This window comes from Ciona intestinalis, unplaced genomic scaffold (assembly GCF_000224145.3).
Source record: "Ciona intestinalis unplaced genomic scaffold, KH HT000052.1, whole genome shotgun sequence".
In the NCBI taxonomy this organism is placed as follows: Eukaryota; Metazoa; Chordata; class Ascidiacea; order Phlebobranchia; family Cionidae; genus Ciona; species Ciona intestinalis.
The window spans coordinates 111268-136898 of NW_004190374.1; the positions used below are offsets into that span (position 1 = coordinate 111268).

At 40.6% G+C, this 25631-nt stretch overlaps 2 protein-coding genes across 7 annotated transcripts in view; both read right to left on the bottom strand.

Annotated features, from left to right (window-relative positions):
- Positions 1–579: 579 nt before the first annotated feature.
- On the bottom strand, positions 580–18713 carry LOC100182571 (fibrillin-3). 4 transcript variants are annotated; one of them, XM_026838065.1, is made up of 47 exons: positions 18584–18704; positions 18131–18195; positions 17246–17878; positions 17002–17028; positions 16828–16848; positions 16654–16764; positions 16072–16181; positions 15490–15690; positions 15183–15297; positions 14898–15046; positions 14440–14575; positions 14081–14200; positions 13759–13881; positions 13274–13470; positions 12862–12987; positions 12529–12696; positions 12339–12468; positions 11864–12093; positions 11461–11550; positions 10915–11125; positions 10571–10725; positions 10281–10419; positions 9918–10012; positions 9597–9738; positions 9356–9487; positions 9103–9281; positions 8780–8893; positions 8589–8709; positions 8428–8532; positions 8130–8243; positions 7644–7785; positions 7284–7402; positions 6986–7108; positions 6627–6747; positions 6314–6399; positions 5785–5937; positions 5306–5484; positions 4929–5066; positions 4598–4731; positions 4128–4341; positions 3542–3860; positions 3093–3236; positions 2614–2742; positions 2215–2397; positions 1813–1902; positions 1333–1541; positions 580–1098 (listed from the first exon to the last, which is right to left on the bottom strand). In XM_026838065.1, exons 2-47 carry the CDS (start codon positions 18192–18194, stop codon positions 934–936), a joined length of 6906 nt encoding a protein of 2301 aa, XP_026693866.1. In that variant the 5' UTR covers position 18195; positions 18584–18704; the 3' UTR covers positions 580–933. The 4 variants fall into 4 exon arrangements, with proteins under 4 accessions (XP_026693866.1, XP_026693867.1, XP_002123195.3 ...); XM_026838066.1 differs by lacking the exon at positions 17246–17878 and having other exon boundaries at positions 582–1098; positions 18584–18713; XM_002123159.5 differs by lacking the exon at positions 16654–16764 and having other exon boundaries at positions 582–1098.
- A 4075-nt stretch (positions 18714–22788) lies between these two features.
- Positions 22789–25631, bottom strand: part of LOC100178618 — a 3689-nt gene continuing 846 nt past the window's right edge. Inside the window, exons 1-2 of one of the 3 annotated variants that reach the window (XR_003396658.1) lie at positions 24387–24473; positions 22789–24203 (exon numbers count right to left, since the gene is read on the bottom strand). Coding sequence is in view for 2 of the 3 variants with exons in the window: in XM_002130090.5 (XP_002130126.2) it covers positions 23315–23873; positions 24387–24559 (732 nt within the window). In the remaining variant the exon portion in view is untranslated. Of the gene's footprint in view, positions 24204–24386; positions 24744–25631 lie in introns of those variants that run through there. The other 2 variants (XM_002130090.5, XM_002130071.3) reach the window with 2 other exon arrangements.

Consider the following 25631-nt stretch of genomic DNA (forward strand, 5'->3'; position numbering starts at 1 on the left):
GCAGGCCTAAGACATGACAAAAATCGTATTTTTCGCTCTTGAGACTGTTTAATCTTTTTACAAGAAACAAGCTGCTCGAAAGAGAAACATAAAAATGGGAAATGAAATGGCAAGGAGACATTCTGTGGGTCAACGGTACTAATACCAGTAGGGGGTAACAATGTTCTTTAACAAAAGACTATCGCATGAAGTGCTTAATCACACGGCGGAAAATGGCAAACTTTTATCACGAACTATATAAGCCAAATCGCACAAATTGAAATATTAAACAAATTTTCCCGGTAACGCTGACGTGGTTCGTTGGTGAGTTTCGTCCAATCAGCGATCGCGTGGGATAACTGTGACGTCACTGTATGGATGATACGATGACGTCATAATAATGAAGGACGTTACATTGGAGAAGATCATAATGATGTCATATCATTGTGACGTCATTGAAGAGTTATTCGAGAAACATTATTGGCGTGTGGGGTAATTGTCTCCAAGTTTTGTTTTAAATCATCTCTTTGACCCCCTACCATTCACCCTTGACCCCTGATGGTTCACCCTTGATCTTTGACCCCAAGTTAACACACAAAGTTGAATGACCGTCTATTATTTATTCCAAACGACGTACAATTCATTTATGACGTATATAAAACACCGAATTCCAGAATACAATTGTTTGTAAATAAGGGAAAATGTGGGGAGAAATATAATGAAATGGCGACATCATGTGGCAGTAAATCTTATTTGGCAGTTTGCGAAGTTATTGAAACGTAACACGTTACAGGTTACAGTATGACGTAAGACGTTGCAATATGACCTAATACGTTAAATTATGACGCAAGACATTATATTGTGACGAATACGTTATATTCTGACGTAGTAAGTGCTTATAATATAGCTATAATACAAGTTCCATTGTTCTATTTCATTCTAGAAGCATTTCATTTACAGCTCGTAAGGTGTGACTGTGATGTCATAGTCGGGGAAGCGAACCTCATTCATATCGACGGTGAATTGTCCCTCACCGTGGCTGCTTTGACGATGGATGTCGTTCTGTGAGATCACGAACTCGGTGGACGAAAGTTGTTGAGCGACTTGTGAAAACCAAGCCTACAATGAAGGGTAGGGTTAGTTAAATTTATGCGCTCGTCCCGTATGCGTAACATGTGTGTGGGTAACTTTTATTTAAGGGCTGCAGGTTATACCCTAATTTGTCCTAGGTTAATGGGCCAACTCTGACCAATACTGGGGTCCCAGGTTCCCTGGCATGCCTCACTGTAGGACCTCATAATATAATCATACACTGTAGAGGCCTCACTCATAAATACATAAAATTAAACTTACGTTCACTCGAATGACTGGTTGTGGGAAAGTGATCTTCACAGCGTTAACATCGGTAGGGAAGTAAAGTTTGGCTTGTGCACCGTTGGGCCATGTCCTGTCGAATATGACCAACCCTTCAGCTCGTGATTGTTCACAGATATATTTCATCTCTCGTGAGCAAAGCTTGGAGTAGAAAGCGTAGTGTTCCAAACTCCCACAATCGCCAACTCCTGTGATAGTAGAATAATGAGTTAAGGGAAAGTTTATACATCTTTCAAGCTTAGAATTTATAACACTGGTGTTCTGTTTCATACACCAAAAGTCCGCCTTTGAGTTACCACGTGACTTTGAGGGTGGTTATTAGTTTGAAAGGCTGAGCAAGTTAAATGAATGCAACTTCTATATCTTCGCATGGCGGCAAATTTTATATACCTTGCGCGCGACGAGGCTTACGATAATAATAATTACTACACAGTATATTTTTAACAGGAAATAACGTACCTGGTTGGTTGGATGCCCATCCTTCTTCGTATTCCAAGGCTGTTCCATCTGAGTTTACCCACACCCCTTCTTCTGAGCGATCGGTGAGACCTGTATCCGAATATACGATTGTTTATTTTGTAAATAATGAATGGATTTAAATCATTATCTTCGCATGGTGAGAAAACGACAGTCGTTATAACACGGGTGTTCTGTTTCATACATCCCGTGCCCGCTTACAAGTTACCATGTATGTAACTTTTGTGGGTGGTTTATCATAGCTAAACAACACAGCTGCCACAATGGTGGTTGCCGGGACCTCTAGCTATAAGCAAGTACCAACCAATGTTACTTTCATACGTCAACAATGTTTTACACAAAGACGAGACAGGAGTCGTAAAGAACAAGGCAAACGCTACTTACCGAACCAATTAGCTCCTTGATAGTTCCTTGACATGATCTGCTTAACTCCATAATCAGCGATCTTCATAAGGCGACCTCCAGCGGCTGCGCATGCTTCCTCTGCTGGTACGTAGGCCATCATGTCACTGCTTTGTTGGGTACAGCTGTGTCCTTTGGGCAAGAAACCGGCGGCACAATCGGCGACTGTTGAGTAAATGAATGATTCAAAACAGATAATTGTTACTTTAAGCGAATGTTGTATATTTTATTTAAACTTGTCTTAATATTTGACAAAAAAAGTTTTAACTTTATAAAACTTGGGTTTTTATAGGAATTTTGGTATTTTACTAAAAACTTGTAATAATACTTATAACAGACATATCTCCACGTCACAACATACGTCAGAATGACATCACATACCTGATGCTCGTGGTTCACATGTGATCTTGTCTTCTGCCATGTAATGGTCAGGTGGGCACTCACAGAAGTAACTTCCTGGTGTGTTGACGCAACTATGCGAGCAAGCGGCCGTCAAGCATTCGTCGGCGTCTATGGGAATATGGGGTGAAAACAATGAATGTATGTAATTCGTTTATCAAAGTGTGGCGGGGTAGTTTTTATTACACGGATGTTTTGTTTCATACACCTCGTATCCGCTTACAAGTTACCAGGTATGTAACTTTGTTGGTGATTGCGTTTCTGTATGACTGATAATTTGGCCAACTGATTATTGGCCAATGGGTTGGCAAATGGCAAAATGTTAAGTGTCTTTTCAAAGACACATATGCCCACAATGGTAGCAGTGTCGAGCCTCGTACCGGTATACTCTTGGCTATACATGCGAGCGCTAACTACTCACAAGTATAATGATGTCATATAATATAATGCTTGTATCTAACCTGTGCAAGTAAGCATGTCACTCATCAGAACAAATCCTACAGGGCAAGTGCAGTTGAATCCTACCAAAGTATCGGTACAACCATCACTGCATCCACCGTTGTTAACAGAGCATTCGTCGAAGCTGGCACGAGCACCAGTGGAGTCTGTACATAAGGAACATCGGTAAATTATGGCCGACAATGTATTGATAAAATTGAATTGGTGAATCTTAACAACGAGTGTTTACTATTCGAACTACTGTTGGTTGTTCATACCAGACATAACATAAAAGGTACTAATCTTCTGGGGACAGGACGCAATCAATTTTAGGAACATTTGGTTTAAAAACAACTTTAACTCAAACAAAATCATACAGCATGGCAGACAAAACATATGCAGTTAACTCTATGCTGTATTTATTTTGTTAAAGGATTAGTTTCAAACCTTAAATCTACTTTATTATTCTTACTTGTGATGCAAGTAGAAAGATCATCTGAAAGAATGAATCCATCTTGGCAAGCACAGTGGAATGAACCGGCTGTGTTGACACAAGTGTCGCTGCATCCTCCGTTGTTGGTGTTGCATTCATTCACATCATAACAAACTGCCTCTCGTACTCGGTTCAACACCAACCCGCTAAGTTGGTCGAATGTTTCAACGCTGAAGGTTCGGGATGGATCGCCTCCAATCTCGTTGATTTGGGTCTCAAGGACTCGGGCTCCGATTCCGATTCCGAATGTGATGACTCCAGCAGCACGAAGGGCTCGGCTTGGTGTAAGTACATCGTCCTGAATATTAGATGGATTACATACTTATAATACCCATAACTTACGGTAGCAACGGAATTGAAGAACATTCAGGTCCAAAACGACAGTCGTTAAGACACGCTTAGTACGAACTTATGCCTTAATTAATTCAAAGTCAATATTCCAATAGCAGACAAGACACTACCCATAAAATGGCGAAGTCCGCTTGATTAGGGTTTGATCTAGAATGATGTTTTAATCATCAAACGACCCGGGAATGACCGGACATAATTAAACAAACGTTGTTACCTGGGATCTTCCGTCAGTGATGGTGATGACGATCTTTTGTGCGTCATCTCTGGCTCCATTCTCTGTCTTCAATGTATTGTCAATGACGTGTTGAAGGGCTTGTCCTGTGAGGGTACCACCTCCTCTGTATGGCATGGCGTCAACTCCATCTTGGACTTCTTCCTTGGTGTTGGTATCGGCGAACCCGAATCGTTGATCAACACGTCGGTTGTATCTATAACATGGATGGTTAGGAAGGAACTGTGTGATACGATGGCGGCTTAAGTTGTACAAGTTGCCAGCCACACAGGAAATCAATCACTCTTAAAGTTACATACGTGGCAAGTCGTAAGCGGGCATAAGATGTATGAAACAGAACACCCGTGTTATCGATTGTTGTTGCCCAGCCATACGAGAATAAAAAAAGTTATTTTTAATTTCTTTATCAAAAGCTTGGACATCATGCTCACTGTCGAATTGTTTAAGCTTACCTGACAAGAGCTGCTCGAACACGGTCGTCACCAAGTTTGAAAGATTGGAACAAACTGGATGTAAAAGATTTCATCTTCTGGAAGTTATTGTATTTCACGGAACTGGAGGAGTCGACGACGATCGCGACATCGGCCTAAAAACAACGAGAAGACAATGGTATAAGTGACGTTATAATGAATATGACAATCGTGGTGGAGCAACATTATTTCGTAGTTGTAGCTGTTAATTACGTTACAGTTAAAATAAGATCGCAGTGAGTCTTGTAATAAAGGTACATAGATTGCCGTTGTGACGTAATCAAATACGTCACATGATGACATCACAACTTACCTTTCTGATATGGCATGCTTGTGGTGCTTGGCATGGTTTCTCGTTGAAGTTACAAAGATGTCCTGCACAACAACATCTGCACACGTCGTTACCGAGGTTGCCGTTGCATTGTGAAGGCTCGAATGCGCTCCTTGGGTTCTGTAGGTGGAGGGTTGTTATATAGGAGTGTTTTGGTTGCCATTTTATGTTAGTGCAGAGTTTTCTCTTGGGCTTAATTTTTATACGTCGATGATAGAGTATGGGGTGTTTAAATACAACCTTATGCCCGCTTCAAGTATATTTTATTCAAGGGTTGTGTGGGATCAGTGGGATTACGTCAATACTACGTCACTATTGATACGTCACTGCTTTGTCATATTTCTTCATTGATTAATTACCTGGATATAGTTGTTGTTGCAAGCTTGTGTTTGTTTGCAACCCTTGAAGATTTGTTTCACACCAGCGTTGATTCGGACTTCGTTCTCGCAAGATTGGGCGTCATCAGTGCAGATCTGGATTGGCATGGCGTTGCATTCGTCGTTGGTGCTGGCACCGTTACAGTGGTAACATGCACGACCTACAATGTTGGGAAAGATAAAACAAAATTTAAAGTGATGTAGAATAATGTTTATCACATCGAATACGATACAAGATCGTGTGTAAAATAAAAGTATTAAATTAACGACGAAACTACAGTCATAAAACTGCGCTGTAGATATACATAATATGTGTAACTTTTAATTGTAGGCCGCTAAAGCTAACAGGCAATGTGTGTACAATTGCAAAAAAAGCATTCCGATCGTTTTACTTTAACACAAATGATAGTATGAGCGAACCTAACCCACTGAGCTCATGTATTCATCCCAACGTTACTTACCGCAGGTCCTGCCATTGCCGTGAAGACCTTGACCAACTGGGCATGAGCATACGTAGCTTCCATCGGTGTTGGTACAGTTGTATTGGCAACCACCGTTGTTGTTCTCACATTCATTGATGTCCAAACAACTTCCATCTTCAAGGAGGTCGTATCCTGGAAGTTAGAAAGGTTGGTAAAGCTAATGTTGTTGTGTGGGGTTGGGTATCAAAGTGAATGCAGGAATGGGACGGCATTATGATTTACATATTATTGATTCGTAAAGTATTTATTCCTTATGGTTTCGAAATTACCCTGTATGGTGTGATACATGATCGCAATATACGCGACTGCATATTAAAGACGTGTTGTTCTTCGAATATGGAAACCGTTACTCTATAAGGCTCATGTACAATAGGGCACGCATTGGGTTCCGAGATTTAAGCCGGAGTTTTTACTTGTCCATACACACATTATAGATGTCTTACGGTTAGGCATGCCGTGGGACTTGAACCCATTATCCCCACATTCCAAGTTTAATGATACAACTTACCTTGTGGGCATGAACATTGAAATCCAACTTCCAATGGAGTACAGACACCACCACATCCACCGTTGTTGGTGTAGCATGGGTTGACTCTGTAAATGTATTGAGTTAATAACTTTCTTTAAGTCGGTTTTGATTTAATGTTTAAACCGGTAGCTTAGTTGCATTGAAAATGCTTAAAGACTCACAGTAGCCTATGCTGTTTTAACTTTAACTTTTGTGTCAGCTTTATTAAACTTATTGATTATATAGTTAGAATTAAAATCCTAAGTAACGGTTTTATCATTTCATATGTTCTGTACATAAGTCCTGTTCTCACCGGCAAGTGAAGCCATCGCCGTTCAAGATCATGTTCTCTGGGCAAGAACATTCGTATCCGGGCACCAAGTTTGTGCAGTTGTGTGAACATTCACCGTTGTTGATCAAACATTCATTGATGTCTGGGGAAGATGGTTATTTATAGATGAATATTTTGTAAGTAGGGGCGTTTGTGGCTGGACTTCAGTATAGTATAACCGTATAACACTGTTGGCTTAAATATTTGTGGTAATATAGTTGGTATGTGTATAACCCGTTCCCTATGTATGGGTATTGTCTTGTGGCACGTCTGAGTGCTTATTGGGGTTGGCTCATACGCTGATGCGAGTAACCAGGAATAACCATCTAATCATGACTTACCATCACAAGTGTGAAGATCAGCGTTTAGTTCCAAACCTTGTCCGCATTCGCATCTGTAACCATCAAGTGTGTTGACGCATGTTTGTTGACATCCACCGTTGGCATCTTGGCATTCATCGACGTCTGAAAGATTAGATATAGATTGTTAGGTTTGGTTGGTTGTAAATAGCTGGCGAAATTGTATTAGTGCAGAGCCGGCAACTTAAATTCAGGAAAAATAGTTGACAAAACTATACAAGCCACACACATTGGAAAGTTTGTACTCATTTTAACGACATTTCAACGGTATAGGACTTACTGCATGTAAGTTGATCTTCAATGAGTGTCATTCCTGATGGGCAGAAACACATGTAGCTTCCGATTGTGTTGGTGCAGTTATGCGAGCAACCGCCCATATCAGGGTCGGAGCATTCATCACTAATGGAAGGAATGATTATACTTAACCAGGAGTGTAGAGGATCAACTGTTTATAAGGTATCCCAGCTTATTTTTAAAGGGTTGGGTCTTACACGTGACACTCAACAAAATAATATTTAAAAGGTAATACTGTGTTACTATCTAAGTATTTAATACAAAGAACATTAATTGAAAAAGAGCTGGAAAATAACTTTAAATCCGGTAGTTTGACGTGAAAAATAATACGGCATAGTTTACTCACCGTTCGCAAATGGATCCATCAATAAGAACGAAATCATCTGGCTCATCTGGGCAAACGCATTCGAAGGTTCCTGGAAGGTTGACGCAAACAGCGGGGTTTGCGCATCCACCGCCGTTCTCGCTGTTGGCGCATTCGTCAACGTCTGCGGAAAGTTTTGTTTAATACGGGTGGGAGCGTGGGATGCGTGTGCGTGTTTTGCCGAGTTTGCTGATGGGTATATAATGTATGAGGCGTTCGGTGTGTATTCAGTTCGGTATTAAAGTATAATAAGTTTGTTCAGTGTGTTAGCGTTATACAGGATTTTAGAAAATATTGTTGTTTTGTAGTTATTGTTAAAGACAAGGTTATAGATTTCATTAATTTATTTAAAACTGGATTAAAATACTCTACTGTATTATAACAATTCTTTATGCTTGTTAAACTCGGTAAATTGGTATTTCGGATTGTGTAATATTGGAGTTAAAACCGCTATGCTAACAAACCCACCGACGCATTCATCAAGTTCGTTGTAATCTCCATCCCAAGCCGCTGTGTTGTTGGCATAGTTGTAGTTGCAGTTCAGTTGGACGGGCGCGGAGTTGTTTGAAGCAAAAGTGTAACCTTACAAATAAAATTAGTTTATTTTTATGCAACTCAAAAGAGACGTCGAGTTTCAAAACAAAATGATTTATCTCTTTGAAGTCGATAGGAAAGACTAAATTAAATAACCAACGAATGGAAGGACTTCAGCGACAAAACGACAATCGTTAAAATCCATTGTTAAAGGAATGAAGTAATGTTGTACCTGGTGCACATTCAACTTTAGCCATTCCCCCTGGTCCAATGCTTCCATCTTGACGTTCACCGGTGAAAACAACATCGGTCTTGACGAAGGATTCGCATCCAGCGACTAAAATAAAATTGTTTTTATATAACCGCTAGACGGCAGTAAAGCACTATACTTACTGTCCATCTCGTATGGGCAAAGATCAGCATTGCAAGCGGACTCAACGCAACAACATTCGCATTTCGAGTTCTGCAAGTTTCCGTTGCACTGTGAAGGTCCCTCGCCCATGTTTCGGTTGTTCTATAATAAAGGGAATTGTAACAAAGAACACTCAAGAGACGTCATCCAATTATGTCGTCATAGTACTTACTTGAACCATGTTGTTGATACAAGCTTGTGTTTGTTGGCATCCCTTGGTGATTGAAGTCACGTTGTCTCTGGTTCGCATGGTAGTGAAGCAAGCGTCTTGTGAGACAGCGCAAGCCTGTAGTGGAAAGTGTCAGTGTTGAGTGTTTGGACACAAGCTGTTTATATAACTATGTATGTAGTAATGATGGAGTGATGGGCCAACTGTGGGCTACTACTCGGATCTTATTGCATATCACTCTGTAGGACCTCGCCCACGAAGAAAGTAATGTAGATAGCAATAGTATACATTATGACTATAATAATGACTATTATGACGTGACTTACCACAAGTTCGCCGCATTCTTCATTAGAAAGAACATTCTGGCAGGCATAACATTGAATTCCACAGGTTTTACCATCGTCTCGAAGTCCGAACCCGGGTGGGCAGGCACAGTTGTACGATCCTGGTGTGTTCTCGCATATTTCCTCACAACCACCGTTGTTGTTGTCACACTCGTTGATTTCTACGTCATAATACTAATTGTTAAACAACCGTTTTGCAGTGTGACGTCATAAAGAACATTGTGAGACTTGATACCTGTGCAATTGTGACCATCAGCTTCTAGAATGTATCCATCGTCGCATGAACAAGTGTATGAACCACCGACAATGTTGTGGCAGTTTTGGTCGCATACGAATGGGGCAACCAAAGCTGCGCAACTGTCGACCTCTGGGGAACAAATAATCGTTTATATTTCAAGATTCCTACAGTATTACTCAACTATCGAACAGTCACAGCCCATCGTCGTATTCTAAACTTGATTGTGGTGAATACTTACCGCAAGTCTGCATGTCTGGCCCGAGCAGCATACCCGCCGGGCAAGCACATTCATATCCTGGTGAAAGATCAACACACTGGTGGCTGCAGCCTCCGTTCTCATCGACACATTCATTGAAGTCATCACAAGTGAAACCTTCCACCTGCAAGGTTACATTGAAGATATATTAACCCGATAATGGTCGCACGACTTATATAACACGTAGTGAATTATGTGGAAATGTTGGCTATGACATCACAGACGATTTAGGTACGTCATAATGCTCTAATTGCCTACTATACTAGAAACTATTAATTGTGACGTAAGAAGCAGTATTGTTACCTCATATTCGTTTCCACAAAGACAGTTGAATCCTCCAAGTTTGTTGATGCAACCTTGTTCACAACCGCCGTTGTCAACCAAACATTCATCGACATCTGGAAGTTATTTCATGTTAATTACAAGATACATATTTAAGCAGATCCTCTTGTTGTTGTAGTTGAGTTTATTCCCTGGTGAAGACGATTTGTATAGAGCGTTGAGATATCGGTACCGTGATAAATTAGTCCAACGGGAATTTCCAAACACAATGGGTTATTGTTCTACGATAAACACTTGGCGGCAATACACGCGGTGTATTCGTTATCAACAATTTTAAGCTGATTAAGTTAAACAGCAAGAGGCCTTGCTTCGAATATAACTTACCGCATGTAACGCCATCGGCAACGATGGTTTGTCCTTCGGGACAAGAACAATAGAAAGATCCGATAGTGTTGGTACAATTGTGACTGCAACCACCGTTGTCAACGCTGCATTCATCGACGTCGCATGTTTTTCCGTCCGACTGTGAGGTAATAAAAACACGTTGTTAATGATTTGTTACGTCACATTACGTCGCGATTAAAGGGTTTCCTATTGTTACGTCATAAGTGAACTATGAGGTATTCTTCCGGAAACGAGACAATGGGCATATATTATGACGTAATGATTCTTACAGCGAGGAAGTGTTGAGGTTCTGGTTGAAGACAAGTTGATCCAGAGAACTGAGCGAGGTCGGCGCTGTCCAAGGAGTCGAAACTCGGCAGGATGGTGTATTTGGTTGGGTCGTCGTTGGCGATTGTCAAGAGCTCTCTCTCGTTGACGCGGTTGGCTGCACAAAGTGACGTCATTTAATACAATGTAAAAGCTAACGTGACAAATACAACAGATATGCACAACAACTTGAACGGATGCATGTAACTTGTTTTTCCCCGTGGAGGGCAATGAGAGTCGTTATAAAGGATTTTCTGTTTCATACACCTCTTTCGTTCAATGAGGTATTACTGGGTAATCTACTCACTGATTCCAATTGAGAAGAACATATTTGCTTTTTGGTGCATGGTTGCTGCTGCTGATGGGAGTTGTCTCCAGTCTTGGGATCTTCCGTCAGTCATAAGGATAACAGAGAGAGGAACGTTGGGTCGTCGTCCTCGAGATTCATGAAGACAGTTGGAAGCAGCGAAGTTGATGGCTTGGGCAGTCTTGGTGCCTCGTCCGCTGTATTGGATCGCCTATGATGGAATAATATCAACATAAGTTCGAATGCGATGTATTTTAATCGCAATCATTTTTAATTTAGCGAATACAGATTTCAATCTATTTGCCAAGGCATGTTATTGCATTATGTGACGGTGAGATACCACAGCGAGGCATTGGTCAGAAGAATTAGGCAAAACCCACCTTTTACCCCGTGAAAATTTAAATCAATATTATAATTCATGGAATTGCTTATAAACCATATAAGGAACACAAAATCACAAACACATTATGGGAGTGGCTCAAGCTAATTAAGTTTACTGTTGATAGTTATTGCTGTAAATAACACAAAGTTGTTGATTCAACTTACGGCAAGTTTTTCTGAAAAGTCGGTGTTGTTTGCGGCCTCGTTAAAGTCGATCCTTTTGAAGGTTTTTCTGTTGTATGTCATAACTCCAACCTGGAACGTACAAGTTTATTTATTTCTAATGATAACAAAGATCATATTAGTTAAAACCGCGAAGAGAAGGGAATTAGCAACAAAACGACGGTCGTTAAAACACGCTACGGTAAAACTACTTAAAGAGAATCAATTAAATGTGTGGCTCAACCAAAGTTTGACAACGTGGACAACAACAACAAGAAATATCAAGAATTTATTTTCGGGTCGTTTGGCGCATGGCGCGACTTTGATTGTTGTAAGATAAAGTCTATTATTGTCAAACATTGACGTCATAATACAGTCGCGACCTTTTATTGTAAATGTTACTTACTCGGACTCGGTCTTGTCCAACGTTGAGTGGATCAACCATTCGGTCGACGAAGTTCTTCATCTTTTCGAAGTTGGCGGCTCTCACGGAGGAGGAGGAATCAAGGATGAAGAAAAGATCGAGAAGTTGGTTCTCGCATGGGTTGCTGTCTGGGCAGGAGCAAGAATATGATCCGTTGGTGTTGGTGCAGAAGTGGGAACATCCACCGTTGTTATTGGCGCATTCATCGATATCTGTAGATAACAGTAATGTTATTTATCTCTTCGAATAGAATAGCGAAGATCAAATTAAATAAAACAACGAAGAGAAATGAAACGAGAGTTGTTAGAAACTCGTCACAGGTAAAGCTATTAAATAAATGTATGTAACTTGTTAATCTACACGTGGCGGGGCAACGGCAGTCGTTAAACGTGGCTGCTAAACAATAATACAGTGTATGTTAACGGATGGTTACGGGTTCAAACCCCGGGTCAGTTACCTCCACATGCTCCAACTTCTCCGTCCCAGTAACCTTCAAGACTTCTTGGGGTAAGTCGGCACACGAGCTCACTGGCGCCACTCACTGGTTGGTATCCTGGTGGGCACGTAAGTAGACAAGTATCTCCAAGCTGAGGAAACATGACGTGTTACTTATAGGTTTCAGCTTTTAACCCAAACAAGTTACTTACGTCATTTCCTGAGCATGTCATGGTCATGTCTTCGGGTGTTTCGATGAGGTTGGGGTCTTCACAGCTGATATCTACGTCATCAGCGAGTGTGCAGTTGCCAGGGGCGTTACAAAGGTTGTTATGGCAGCAACATCGGCACACGGAGATTCCGTTGGGGTCGGTGTTGCACTGTGTATGTAAAATCATTAAACATACTTCAACAGTACACTATATCTGGTGATGTCACTATGGTGACGTCACCCCAAGTTGCTGGTAGTTATGACATCAATTGAATGATGACGTCACTTAAATGATGACGCCACTGGTATGTTGACGTAACTAGTGATGACGTACCTGGTATGGAGACCACGCAGTTTTGGGGTTTTGGATATAGTTGTTGACGCACGCCTCGGTTTGCTTGCATGACTTGGTGATGTACATAACTTGGTTCTCGAACCTTGTCTCGGTTTGGCATGATGACTGTTGGAATATATTAAAGTCGTCAATATTTATGACGACAATTGTAATGTCTAGATAATTGTAATATTCTATTCTGTAGGGGTGAGGTTCGTGAGGACTTAGGATTAAGGTCAGACTTGGACCCTTACCCAGAAGTAATAACTTTAAGCTTTACCCCAAAAGTAATAACCATAAACTATAAGCTTTGTATAGTCGTGTGTTTAAACAAATCTTCAATTTAATCCGGTAAACAAAATCGCTGTTAACGCTCTAGGCCATTTCGTTGTTGATAAAATCAAGCGCTTACCTCTCCTGGTGAGCACACGGTCTGTTCCATGCATTCCTCGTTTGAGGTTGCTCGTTGGCAAGTATAACACATGGTGCCACATGTTCGGCCATCGTTCCTCAAACCTTGTCCTTCTGGGCAGGCGCACACGTATCCACCATCGGTGTTATTACATAATACCTCACATCCGCCATTGTTGTTCAAGCATTCATCGATGTCTGTGACGTCACAGTAGATTAGATTTCAGACACAAAGAATATCATGCGATTCACGCGGTAATCAAACAAGTAATAATTCGAGGCATCAGATAAAACATTATGAACCTTACGCTTACTGTTAAATAAACCATATACTGTTACTACCAGATATAGTATCGAGTCTTTATTTTAATAGTATATGTTGGTTCGCAAGACAATAAATCACAAAAGGTTTCAATTAGACCTAATAATATACCCCCTATGTACGCCTCGAACCCAGAGGCCTACAGTTATTAATTGCGACATTACCTGAGCAAGTTTTTCCATCTTCGTTGAGTTGGTAACCAGCATTGCAACTACAGAAGAAAGTTCCTTCGACGACGTTGTGGCAATTGTGGTCGCATTCGGTGTTTTCGTAACAGCTGTCGTCAACTGTGGCACAATATTGCGTTATAACGTACACCGCCTCATTTGTATTTATGCGTTTGAATTTAGAATTGCTAAGGTAAACTATTAAAACGAAGAGAAGGATTAGCAGCAAAACAACAGTCGTTATACACACGCTGGGGGTAACATACGAGTACAAGTGCCGAATAAAAGCTATTGTATATGCGTGATTGTTTGCACTTACCACAAGTGCGGCCGTCTCCGGCTGGGATTCGACCAACTGGGCAAGAACAAACGAATGAACCATCGGTGTTAGTACATGTGTCGCTACAACCACCGTTGTCAGTCAAACATTCGTTGTTATCTAGAATTAAACAATAATGAAGTCGTAAAGAAAATTATTGTTACAATGGAAATGACAATAGGTTTAGTGGTGAGGGGTGAAATGGATACCATAAGCTGCATAACACTATTGTTCCCATACTGGGCTACCTTTGGTATAAAGTGGAGTGAACCAACTATCAAAGGTTCCTTGGCTCGCTCACATAGAATATACTAACATCAAGAAGCCACAAACGTCATTGAAGAGAAAAACACACTTACCAACGCATGAAGCGGCATCTACACCAAGGGTGAAGCCTTCTTGGCATTCGCAGTAGAATGAATTGTGTGTGTTTACACAGACCTGGTCGCATTGACCGTTATCGACGAGGCATTCATTCACATCGGTGATGCAAACCTGGGGAATTCTTATTGTTACAAAACAATCTATGCTTGCTACGTCATTAGAAGTGACATGTTACAATATTTGTCAACCTGCGCACCAACTAACTTACGAATTAGAAGCAACTTAATATTTTGCTACAAATGGAAAATATAAGTATGAGAAATCTGATCTGATGATGTATTTAAGTCTACCGTGACAAAATTCAAGAAACCGTAAAATGGCTGAACTCCAAATAATAATAACAGTCTTAACACTCGCCGTAGAAATGGACCAACCGTGTTCTACATCCCAGGCCCGATGCTGTGCCCATAGAAACACAATGGGCAATCCTTACCATGTTAATAAGGTTGCTGGCTCTGGTGATAAGTTGTTCGAAAGGAACCATCACGACGTTCTCGGATGATGGGGCGGTGGCGATTGTAACAAGTTCATCGGCGTATGCTCCATCTCCGACTCCAATGGCGATCACTCGCGTTGCCTTTGCTGTAACAAACACAGTTTGTGACGTCATCACACAGCAAAGTTTATGATGTCAGCATACAAAAATGTTTATGACGTCATTATACAACGATCCTTGTGAAGTCATACAACAAACATTCTTAAGCCTTGTCATGCCCACCTTTCAATGCTCGGGAGAATCTTCCCAAGTCTTGGAAGTCCTTGGTTCTTCCATCGGTGAGGACGATCACCACTGTTGGGTAAGCGTCGACGCCTTCTCTCCATCCGTTGTATTTCTATTGAAGGGAGGAGGGTTAGAGGGTTATAGAACAAAGCTATAGCCTAAGTTCCAGGCCTCTTGCATCGTTAAAGGGCCCCTCCCATATGGAATAGGACATGCATATACGATGTTGGGGTAATGGGCCAACTCTCCTAAATCATAGGACTTATGGTGTCTCGCCGTAGAATAAGTAAAACAATTCACTAACCTGGAGATGATGGCTTGTTACAACATGAAGAGCTTGTGCCGTCTTTGTTCCACGTCCATAGTATGGCATGTTGGACACAGCGTCAAGCATTGCACTTTTATCAAAGTGAGTGTTGAAGAAGAATCTTGAATCAACCCAGTTGTTGTAACGAGCAAGGGTTACTCGGGTCTCAGTTTCACTGATGTTCAACCCATTGATGATCTGTAATACGATCAACGTTATAACATGCGTGAGAATGTCATACATTGGTGGTCTATTAGATTCACGATCGGGATATTTGCTGTGCCAGGTTGTATTGTGATTGATTAAATAAATGAAGAAATGTACCTAATTTATCCTTGCATGGCGGGGCAACAACAGTCGTTAAACACGGGTGTTCTGTTTCATGCACCTCGTGCTAGCTTACAAGTTACGGCGTATGTAACTTTGTGAGTGATTGATTTCCTGTATGGTTGGTAATTACCAGAAGGTGTAATACGGAGTTCTTACCACATAGCTTTTACATGCGTTATAGAATGACCGTTTGCCTTTAGTTCGTTGCATTCGTTGTTACTACAGACATATATATGGATGATGTCATACCTCGTAAACGAAATCCTTGATAAGTTGGAAATTATCAGCGCCAACCGAGCTTGATGAATCGACGATGAAAGCCAAATCAATTGGGTTGTCGCATTCTGTGGTCGCTGATGCTATTTATAAAATGAAAGTTTTATTTATGAAGACGCGATATTCCCCACACGTGATACATGCTCGAACCCGCCAGGAACCCAAATTAAAATCTCCTTGTGACATCACTGATGCGCATGCGCAGTGCGTCAACCTGTTGAACGAGTTCTACAGCCTCGGGTGGGAATTTCAAAGAAATAGTTCTTCGTTTGCAATCGAAGAAGATTAATGACTCGTTCGGCGCTTATTGGTTGTTACGTGGTGAATGGATGTTAACTTGTTTTGAATGAATTCGCCGAGTTGTTTGTTAATGCACAAGCACATGTCAAGTTACCATTGAGACATTCGTTTTCGAACATGTCATTATTGAAATTTATTCGTTCTTTTAATGTAATTTTAAGCTGTGTCATTTGTTACTTTTCAAGCGCGTTTATTAGATTTTGAATTATAGTTAATGCCGGACTTGCTTTTGTTAGTTTGTGGCATTTTACTTACGCGTATCTGTAGGTGGTACAGTCGGGGGTTCGGTTGGGGGTACAGTCGGGGGTTCGGTTGGGGGTACAGTCGGGGGTTCGGTTGGGGGTTCGGTTGGGGCTGCCGTTGTCTCTATATTAATTTTTATTTAAAGATTAATATTATATTGTTTTAATGTAAAAAGTCGTTACTCACGTGGTGGCGGTGGCTGGGTTGCTGAAAAGTAATTAGTGTTAATATTTGTCAGTTGTTGAAAAAATTAAAATGTGTAAAAATTTATGGAAGACTTTTTAAAAAAATATTTCAAAATTGGTAAAAAACTATAGTTGTTAAATATTTCCTTTAAATTTAGAAGAAATTTCAACTTACTTGGTGCCGGTGGTGGTGGCGGTGAAACTGTGGATAAAAAGAACAATATTAGATTTGGTATGATATACTTTAAAGTATTAGCTGGAGGTATGGGGGTTAAAATGATGATTGTGATGATGCATGCTATGACAATGATATTAGAATCACGTATCGCGATTCTATGAATGAATCGCGGCGTCGCGATTGATGACGATGATGATGACGCAATTGTCGCTACGTCATAGCGTGCTGATGATGGCCCAACCTGACGGATCGGCTTGAGCGGCTTGAGCGCCTTGAGCTTCGCAAACCACGGCGGAAATTGCGCTGAATATGTCGGGGAGCTGCGAGAAGTCGTCGATGATGTGTGCGTATGAGTTGTCGGGGTGAGGAGAAGCTATGGTGTTGATTTCAGCTGGGACTGCTCCTTTGATACCAAGCGCTATTACGGTTGCCACTTGATGCAAGGCTTCTGCGGGTCCAGCTACATCGTCGTTTGCTCTACCGTCGGTAATAACAAGCGCGATGGCTGGAACTCCTACTCGCCTTCCAGCGGCTGCGGTAAATTTCTCCCTTGCGAGAAAACTTAGACCCGCCCCGGTGAATGTTCCTCCGCCGTTGTAAGGGATATTCGAGATTGCTTGTTCTAGTTGTGCGGTGGTTGAGAAATCGTTAAGGTCCCAACGATCGTTGATCCTTCGGTTGTATCTTGTCAGACCCATCAGCATACCATCGTTCCCAACGTAATAGTTTTGGGTCAAGTTTGTCAAGAACTCCCTCAAAATTTGAAAGTTCGCCGCCCCGACGGACGAGCTTGAGTCGAGCAATACGACAAGGTCCATCACAGCACGAGGAGGGCAACCCTCGGGTGTGGGTTGGGGCGGTTGGGGTGGTGTCACTTTATTAGAGGTTGGGTGAATATATTGAACATTATGTTCTCTGAGGTCATACAGAAAGCCATAGAACCTTACCCAAAGCAACCCATTGCCCCGTGAGTTAATATTACTGCTTGCCCATCATTTCAACCCAGTATTCACCGATTTAAAACCATTTAGAATTATTTCTATTGTAATATTTGGGGCACACGGTTTCTGACGTGTAAACGAAATGTGACGTAATAGATGATGTAATCAATGACGTAACACCTTACCTTCTTGTGAGTTCACGAAGACTGCGATGGCTAAGACCGCGAAGATTAATTTGAGACTCATCATCCTGCGTAGAGAGGGGTAAGTTAGTCGTAAGGCATTAGTATCTCGGCCGCTACCTTGCGGTTAGATTATCTAGATAGGATAACCGCCAAGCGACGCACCACAACGCTCAAGGCGGATGCGAACAAATTATGGAATTCAATTTCGATAATACATGTTTTGTATTTCTAATTTTGTTGGCACGCGACCCCAGGCCGAAACATTTATACTAAGTTTCGGGTTTTGCGATGAACTTTGAAACTGGAGACGTTAATATTTTAAAAGCTTTCTGTTTGCTCAAAACAAACTTGAATTAAAACGACCGACAAGCGCTTTATTTCTATTTTGACCTATATACCACAACATACATGAACGTTTAATAATTTATAAACCAACAGAGTTAAATAACTTACTTGACGTCTTTCAGTCGATGTGAGCTAGTTTACGAACCGAAGATTTTTTAAAAAGATTGAGGACTCTACCCCTTCTTAATATCTTTGGTTCTAAATGATCTGAAACGACAAAAACTGGATGAAAACTGAACTCTTCGAATGGTACTGTACTCGGTGAGCTACAAACTGTAACTGTAACTCATCAAGGAAGGCGGGCGTTAAAAAGGTTTTCACTTATCCCTCAGGGCAAGTCACTGGCGGCTTCTTGTACACCGCATACGTACCACGGGTACGTGTCGACTGTTTGTTTCTCTTATGCATGTGATCAGTGTTGCCCTGTGCGTGCGATAATTAAATATTCTCACTTATTTTAACACATCTGGCAACACTGGTCTGTGTTAATGAGCGTTCGCTCACGGCAAGTCCACAATGGAAACATCGCAGTTTAGAATCGACTTGACAAACCACTTTAATCGGCAATATTAAGTTCAAAACAAAAACTAAAACGTGGTGGAGAAAATTATTTCCAACCACATTTAAACAAAGGACGGACCTACCGAGAATTAATCTCTTGTTATTCCTGTTTTACCAGGTTCAACTCCATGCGTTGTCTTCTAATTTTTCAAATGAAATGTCAAAACAAGCCACTACGATCAAAGTATTAAAGTTATCTTCATAAAAAGTTTGCCATGTTCATTCTATGGTGGGAACAACATTATCCGTGATTCAATCTTTCAAAGAATGTAACGTGCTTGTAAATATGTCGGCAATCATGTTCGTGGCGTCTGTGTCAGTTTATAATAACAGGGTGGATGGCAACAACTGCTTATTAGCCCAACGATGAAAGAGGCGTGGGGGTAATTAAACAGATTAACTGAAACGACGAGATTGCTCGACGACGTTGAAAGAAATCTTTCACGTTCCCCGCTTGATGTCGTGTATTTAATGACGTATTAATGCCCTTTGATTTCTATGTTAAGTGGGCGGTTAAGCCTGACACTTCACAGGTGTTTGTGTTGTAGTGGCTTGAGTTATTTTGGGTGGGAACTTGAGTGACGTATCCTTGGTTGCCACTCCCATGCAGTGTGCGGATAAGCAGGCGATATAACTTAAAGGCGAACATTGTACTTTTAATATTTTCATTAAGTCATCAGAATCTCCTAAAATTTCTCTTTAAAACCAAAATAAGTCTGTGGGCATCGAAACTGCCGGCTCCATATCCTCCGTTAACATTCGTGGTGAATATTTGACGAGCATCGCCCTTTCATTACCACTGAGCACTTTAATTGCGGAAACGTCGTTCGAATGTTCGCCGAGTCGAACCTCGCCTAACAAGTTCCACACCGCACCTATCACCACTGCCCTGGGGTCCGAACTTTAACTGCCTTGACTGACCTTACGTTCCCATGCGCTGACCATGCTCGTATTTATCAACACGACAACGTTACCAGGTGTGAAAAACATGGGTTTTCTGGCACGTTTCAACACGAACATAACAACCCATACATATATGTTTACCACAGCATATCACACGCGATTGTATTTGTTTAAAACGATTTGAGTTTTTGAGTTTAATGAACTGGAAGTGCATAAAACACGGGTTTTCTTCAATAAAACATTATATATCTGCGACGCAATTTTCTTTTTTTTAATAACCGTGGGCAAAGTATTTATAATTATTCATGGCAGACGATCATAACATCACCCCTTTTTATACCACACTTGTCTTTTTCACGTTTCGGTTTTAAATACAAAACTATCTCTAGTGAAGTTAAAACACGTTACAGTTTCCCACAAAAGTTTTGATGCTTCATCCCGTCCATCGACGTCATAGTGATTGTTTATTCACCTCACAACCAATACATCAAAAAACAAAACTCGAAGTACACTAGGGAGTAAAACACGATAGATTCAACAGCTGTTGCAGTTTACTCCCCGCCATCTAACCGCAAATTATGTCTTGCATTGTTACATCACAATATCGTGTTTCGAACTCGACACTCCGATTATGACGTCACAGTCATTCGATTCTAGAAACAGGATGACGGTTGTTGTGTCATACACCGCAAGAAGTGAAATTCTAGAATTGTTTATAACTGCTTTTATATGTTTTTGTGACGTCACAGAAGCAAAGACGAGACGTCGGCGGAGTCAAAAATAACATGTGACCAATCAGTTGTTGTCATGGTAACAATGGATTTGATTGGCCTACGTATCACTCACGTGACCGGTTTATTTATTCTTTGAAACACAAACAATTTCGCTGCTAGATCTATTTATACGCAACGAGTTATTACGTCACCGAGGCTTTAAAAATTGAACTTATGACGTCATCACATGAACTCGACCACGCAACATAAACATCTTATAACACTCGTATAGTTTACTGCTGTTTATTGTCAATTGTCACACGGTGGCTACGACTACCCTGCTAAACAACCCCCCACAATTAGACGACCGCAATATGATCCTTTGTTCAGCTGTTTATTTTATGACGTATACAATGACCGCTTTTTGTGGAGAATGAATATTTTACACTCTCGGTCGCTTACGGGGTGGTTCTTTATTACGTCACATAGGACCGTTTCTTTACTTACACAATGAATGCTTATGAAAACTTTCTTCCAAATAAACGCATCGCAATTTGTTTGAATTAAACACAACTTAATGAGACAATGGTAAACCGTATGTTGGTTCCATGCTGTTTAAATAATGCCATTTCAAATACTTTGTATTCATAATGGGTTTTCCATGACTATGGTTTTGTTCTTAGTTCCCTATACTTTTTTGATATAGTTATTTTGATCTGTGGTATCGCATTCGAAGGGATAATTATAAAATCATGTTATCTGAAACTGGAACAAAGGAGGACGATTGAGATTTTCCGATGAATCTTAAACCGTTGTGTATTGTTCTAAAATGTCAAGGTTAATAACGTCTACTTGTCAACGTAATAATTGGTTGGTGCGACATGTTTCACGCGGTCTACGCATGCGATTGTGACGTCACAGAACGTCCGACACCTTGTTTGGTTGTGATTGGTGGATATTTTCGCTGAACTTGTTAGCGAGAGTGAATACTGTTTCGCAACAATTAACGACGTTTGCACCATCGCGGTCGCCGCGGGCTCCTAATAATGTCAGATTGATTGTTGCGAAACAAAGACGTCTAAAAGACCCGGGCGGGTTTCTCAATAAGATTTCTGTGTTTTCAGTTTAATTAGTTGCAACGTTGTTATGCGAAGGTGACCCTCTGCATGTGTTGTCGTTTGGGTGTTTCCAAGTCGCATGTGCCTAAACATATATAGTTTAATAGGGGAAGAAGGGACACCTTTAGTACATAATACCCAAATATCCTGATCGTGTTTTAAACAATTAACAAGGGTCTTTGAGAGTCGTGAGGATACGGTTTTATAATTCTTTAAAAGTTCTTCGTTTACTTCAATCAGCTTTGTTAAACATGGATGACGTCACAAAAAATCTAGCACATTGAAACAATCAGCTTTGTTAAACATGGATGACGTCACAAAAAATCTAGCACATTGACACCTCGGGTAGAACGCTCAACCTTACGGGTTCGAGACTCGATGCCGCCACTGTTCGGGTCAAATGCGTCCCATACTCTTTTCTATACGGTTTAGGTCCCATACAGATTTGGGTTCCTACTGTTGTACGATGTTGATCCGTTACCCAAACTTCCAGAGGGAAACCACCAGATGTTGAAGCCGTGCTTTCCCTAAAATAGGCGACAATGTCACGCAAAATCGTGAAGCCTTCCGTATTAAAAACAATCTTTAATGCTAATGGATGAAAGCTCTTCCCTTGACAGCTCGGTCAAGGTATGGCGCTCACATACACTGGGTATGAGCCAACAAAGCGAACGGATATCATCTTCTTCGTCACAACCGGAGAAGATGGGAGTGTCAATATTCTAAGTTTATGCAGATGACTGGCAAACATGCTATATCCTGTTTTCGCACCAAAGATGCAACGCAACGTCTTCCTTGACGGCTTCAGGAGTCGTTTGGAAAAACATTGGCTTTTGCTTCTCCCAAACTCCATCGTCTGCCTGCATCCGTCATGCTGTGTCCATTCTTCTTGGTACTTAGCTAGGACCCAAAGAGCCAGATCCGATTTACATCAGCTAGTGGGGATAGGCAAGCCTGGCTCTGGGTGTTACTGGAACTAGAATGTGTTACTGGAACCATCACGAGCTAACTTGTCAGCAAACTCGTTCCCCACATGGTCAGAATAACCAGCTATCCAGTGTAGTCGTACGTGCTGATTCCAGTTGCCATTTGTTGTAAGGCGTACCATGTATCACGTACAAAAAGCACCCACAAAGTTACATACGTGGTAAGCCTGATTGTCGCTGTAAATGTCGACAGATTTATTATCAGTACTATCATACAGCCAATCCTTGGCAACCATGTTAATTGCCAAGATCTGGTTTGGAAGACTGATAATAATAACGAGGCTCACTGAAATTTGTCCCGGTGCCCTTCCTTATCAAATGGTGTACAAGACGCACTTAACGGCAATTTCTCAAACCCAGTGGTCATTAAAGGATTTTCCGAATTGTCAGCATAAATGTTATCACTTACAAAGTTTCATAAATGGTAACCCGTAAACGAGCACGAGGTGTATGAAACAGAACACCCGTGTTTTAACGACTGTCGTTTCCCGCCATGCGAGGATAAATAAGTTACATACGTCCATTAATTTATTTTTATTACAACGATGTATTTTTATTTTAAATCGGTTGAATCAAAAGTTGTTGTTTTTTCTCAATTTCCATAGAACGAAGATTCAATCGGAGTTCACTTTGTTTTAAAGTTTTCAAATCTTTATTTATTTTTTCGGCTCTTTTTATTTCCAATTCATCTAGTCGTCGCAACGCAACAATCTCATTTTTCAATTTCTTTAACTCTTTTTTCATTCGAGAAAATTTTGACGAAATACTTTGTTTTTTTCTTTCTACAGAAGTCACGTGATCGGCTTGTCGAATATATTCGAGCGTCTCCAATGTATTTTCGCTGCTGAATTGTGACGTCTGATTTATCAGTTGTGACGTATTATGCTGACATCGTGACGTCACTATGGGGTTACAATTTTGCGGTGCTTTATAAACAACTCGCTGTAGCGAAACACAGGGAAGGAGCTCGGTTTTGTAATATTGTGACGTCAACAATAACCTTGAACGGGTTATCTTGCGCCCCCTGGTGTGAAGATGACGTCGATGGGTTCCGGATGTTTCGGGACGGGAAGTGACGTCAGCAGAACATTCTTTTTTTTGCTGCGTCATATCCTTACTATAAACGAAACAAAAGTTTGACCCATTTAATATTACAACTTTTGTTTAACTTTTCGGTTAAAAAAGTATCCCCAAAATACAATAGCATAGGAAACAGGCAACAAAATGGCAATTCTTAAAACGTTTATGGATTAAATATAAGATAATGTACCATTTGAAAATATATATTTTTTTGTAAAAAATGTGACTTAATATAACTGCAGAGAAACTGTTAAGCTTTTTTAGGTATTTAGTATAAGTTATAGTACGACGGTACAATGGTTAGAACGCAAGTCTGTAGTTCGGAGGTGACTGGGTTCGATGCTTAACCCTGCTACAACGGTACAACCTGTCAACGACAAAAAAACAATCACCCATAAAGTTACATACGTGGTAACTCGTAAGCGGGCACGAGGTGTATGAAACGGAACACCCATGTTATAACGACTGTCCCTTTCCCCCATGTGAGGATAAATAAATTACATCCATTCAACCCATGGCCTTGTTATTCATGCGATTACCACTAACGCACTTGTAGTTTGGGTTTGTTTCAATGTTTGACTTCATTCTTGTTCTTGGTTGTGAATTCTTCGTGAATAATTTCCATCTCTGTTGTTTATCCTCGTGGTGCAAATATCTATCAATTATATTGGCGTATTTTCCAACCGCCGGTGGGCGCTGACGAGCAGTCTGTTTCGGCGACATTGAATCTGTATAAACCCAAATCCAATTTTTGGAAAAAATAATACTTTATTTATTTCTTACGTGTTATAATGACTAAACAATGAGAATTAAATGGTAACAACTATTTAAAAAATCTATAAGATTCGCATGTAAGGGAAATAACCGAAGAGAAAACATATTTCTTTCCAAAAATATCACGTGACCTTATGTTGTACTGTATGACGTCACAAAGGTAAAGATCCTTTATGCGTAGGCGCGTTTGCACAGAATATGATTAATTCGTTGGTTTTAGTTGCAGTAAGATACGATTACTTTGTATGTTTTAGTTGCAGTAAGATACGATTACTTTGTATGTTTTAGTTGCAGTAAGATACGATTACTTTGTATGTTTTAGTTGCAGTAAGATACGATTACTTTGTATGTTTTAGTTGCAGTAAGATACGATTACTTTGTATGTTTTAGTTGCAGTAAGATACGATTACTTTGTATGTTTTAGTTGCAGTAAGGTACGATTACTTTGTATGTTTTAGTTGCAGTATGATACGATTACGAATGTGCCAAGCTCAAAAACTCGAGTCCAAACTTCCGCATTTTTGACGCTCGGCTGAAAGTTTGGCCGAGTGCCGAGCCTTATGCTATTGCTATAATGTTGCACGCAAGAGTGAAAAATATAAAAAAATGCTAAAAGTAAAACAACTAAAATATAACGGAATAGTCAGCGTGTCTTTCTCTTTAATTATTTTTCGATAGCTATGAATTTGCTCTCTGAAAATTATCGAATCGCAATGTCAGCGAATTACCGATTACCAGTGTTTCCGTATCTATTTTTTAAATAAAAGTAATACATTATTTTTTTAAATAACTGGTGTAACAAATAGGTTGCGAATATTTTTTTTTAAGGAGTTCTACATTTTGCAACACTGGGATTCCGCTGCGGTTTACGTGAGAGGCCAGTGCGGGATTCTGTTAACATGTCATAATTAGAGGTCGACCGATATATCGGTTAAACGATATTATCGGCCGATATTTAAGTTCTACCGATAATCGGGTCGGTAAAAAAGAGCCGATATTTCACCGATATATAAATAGTTCG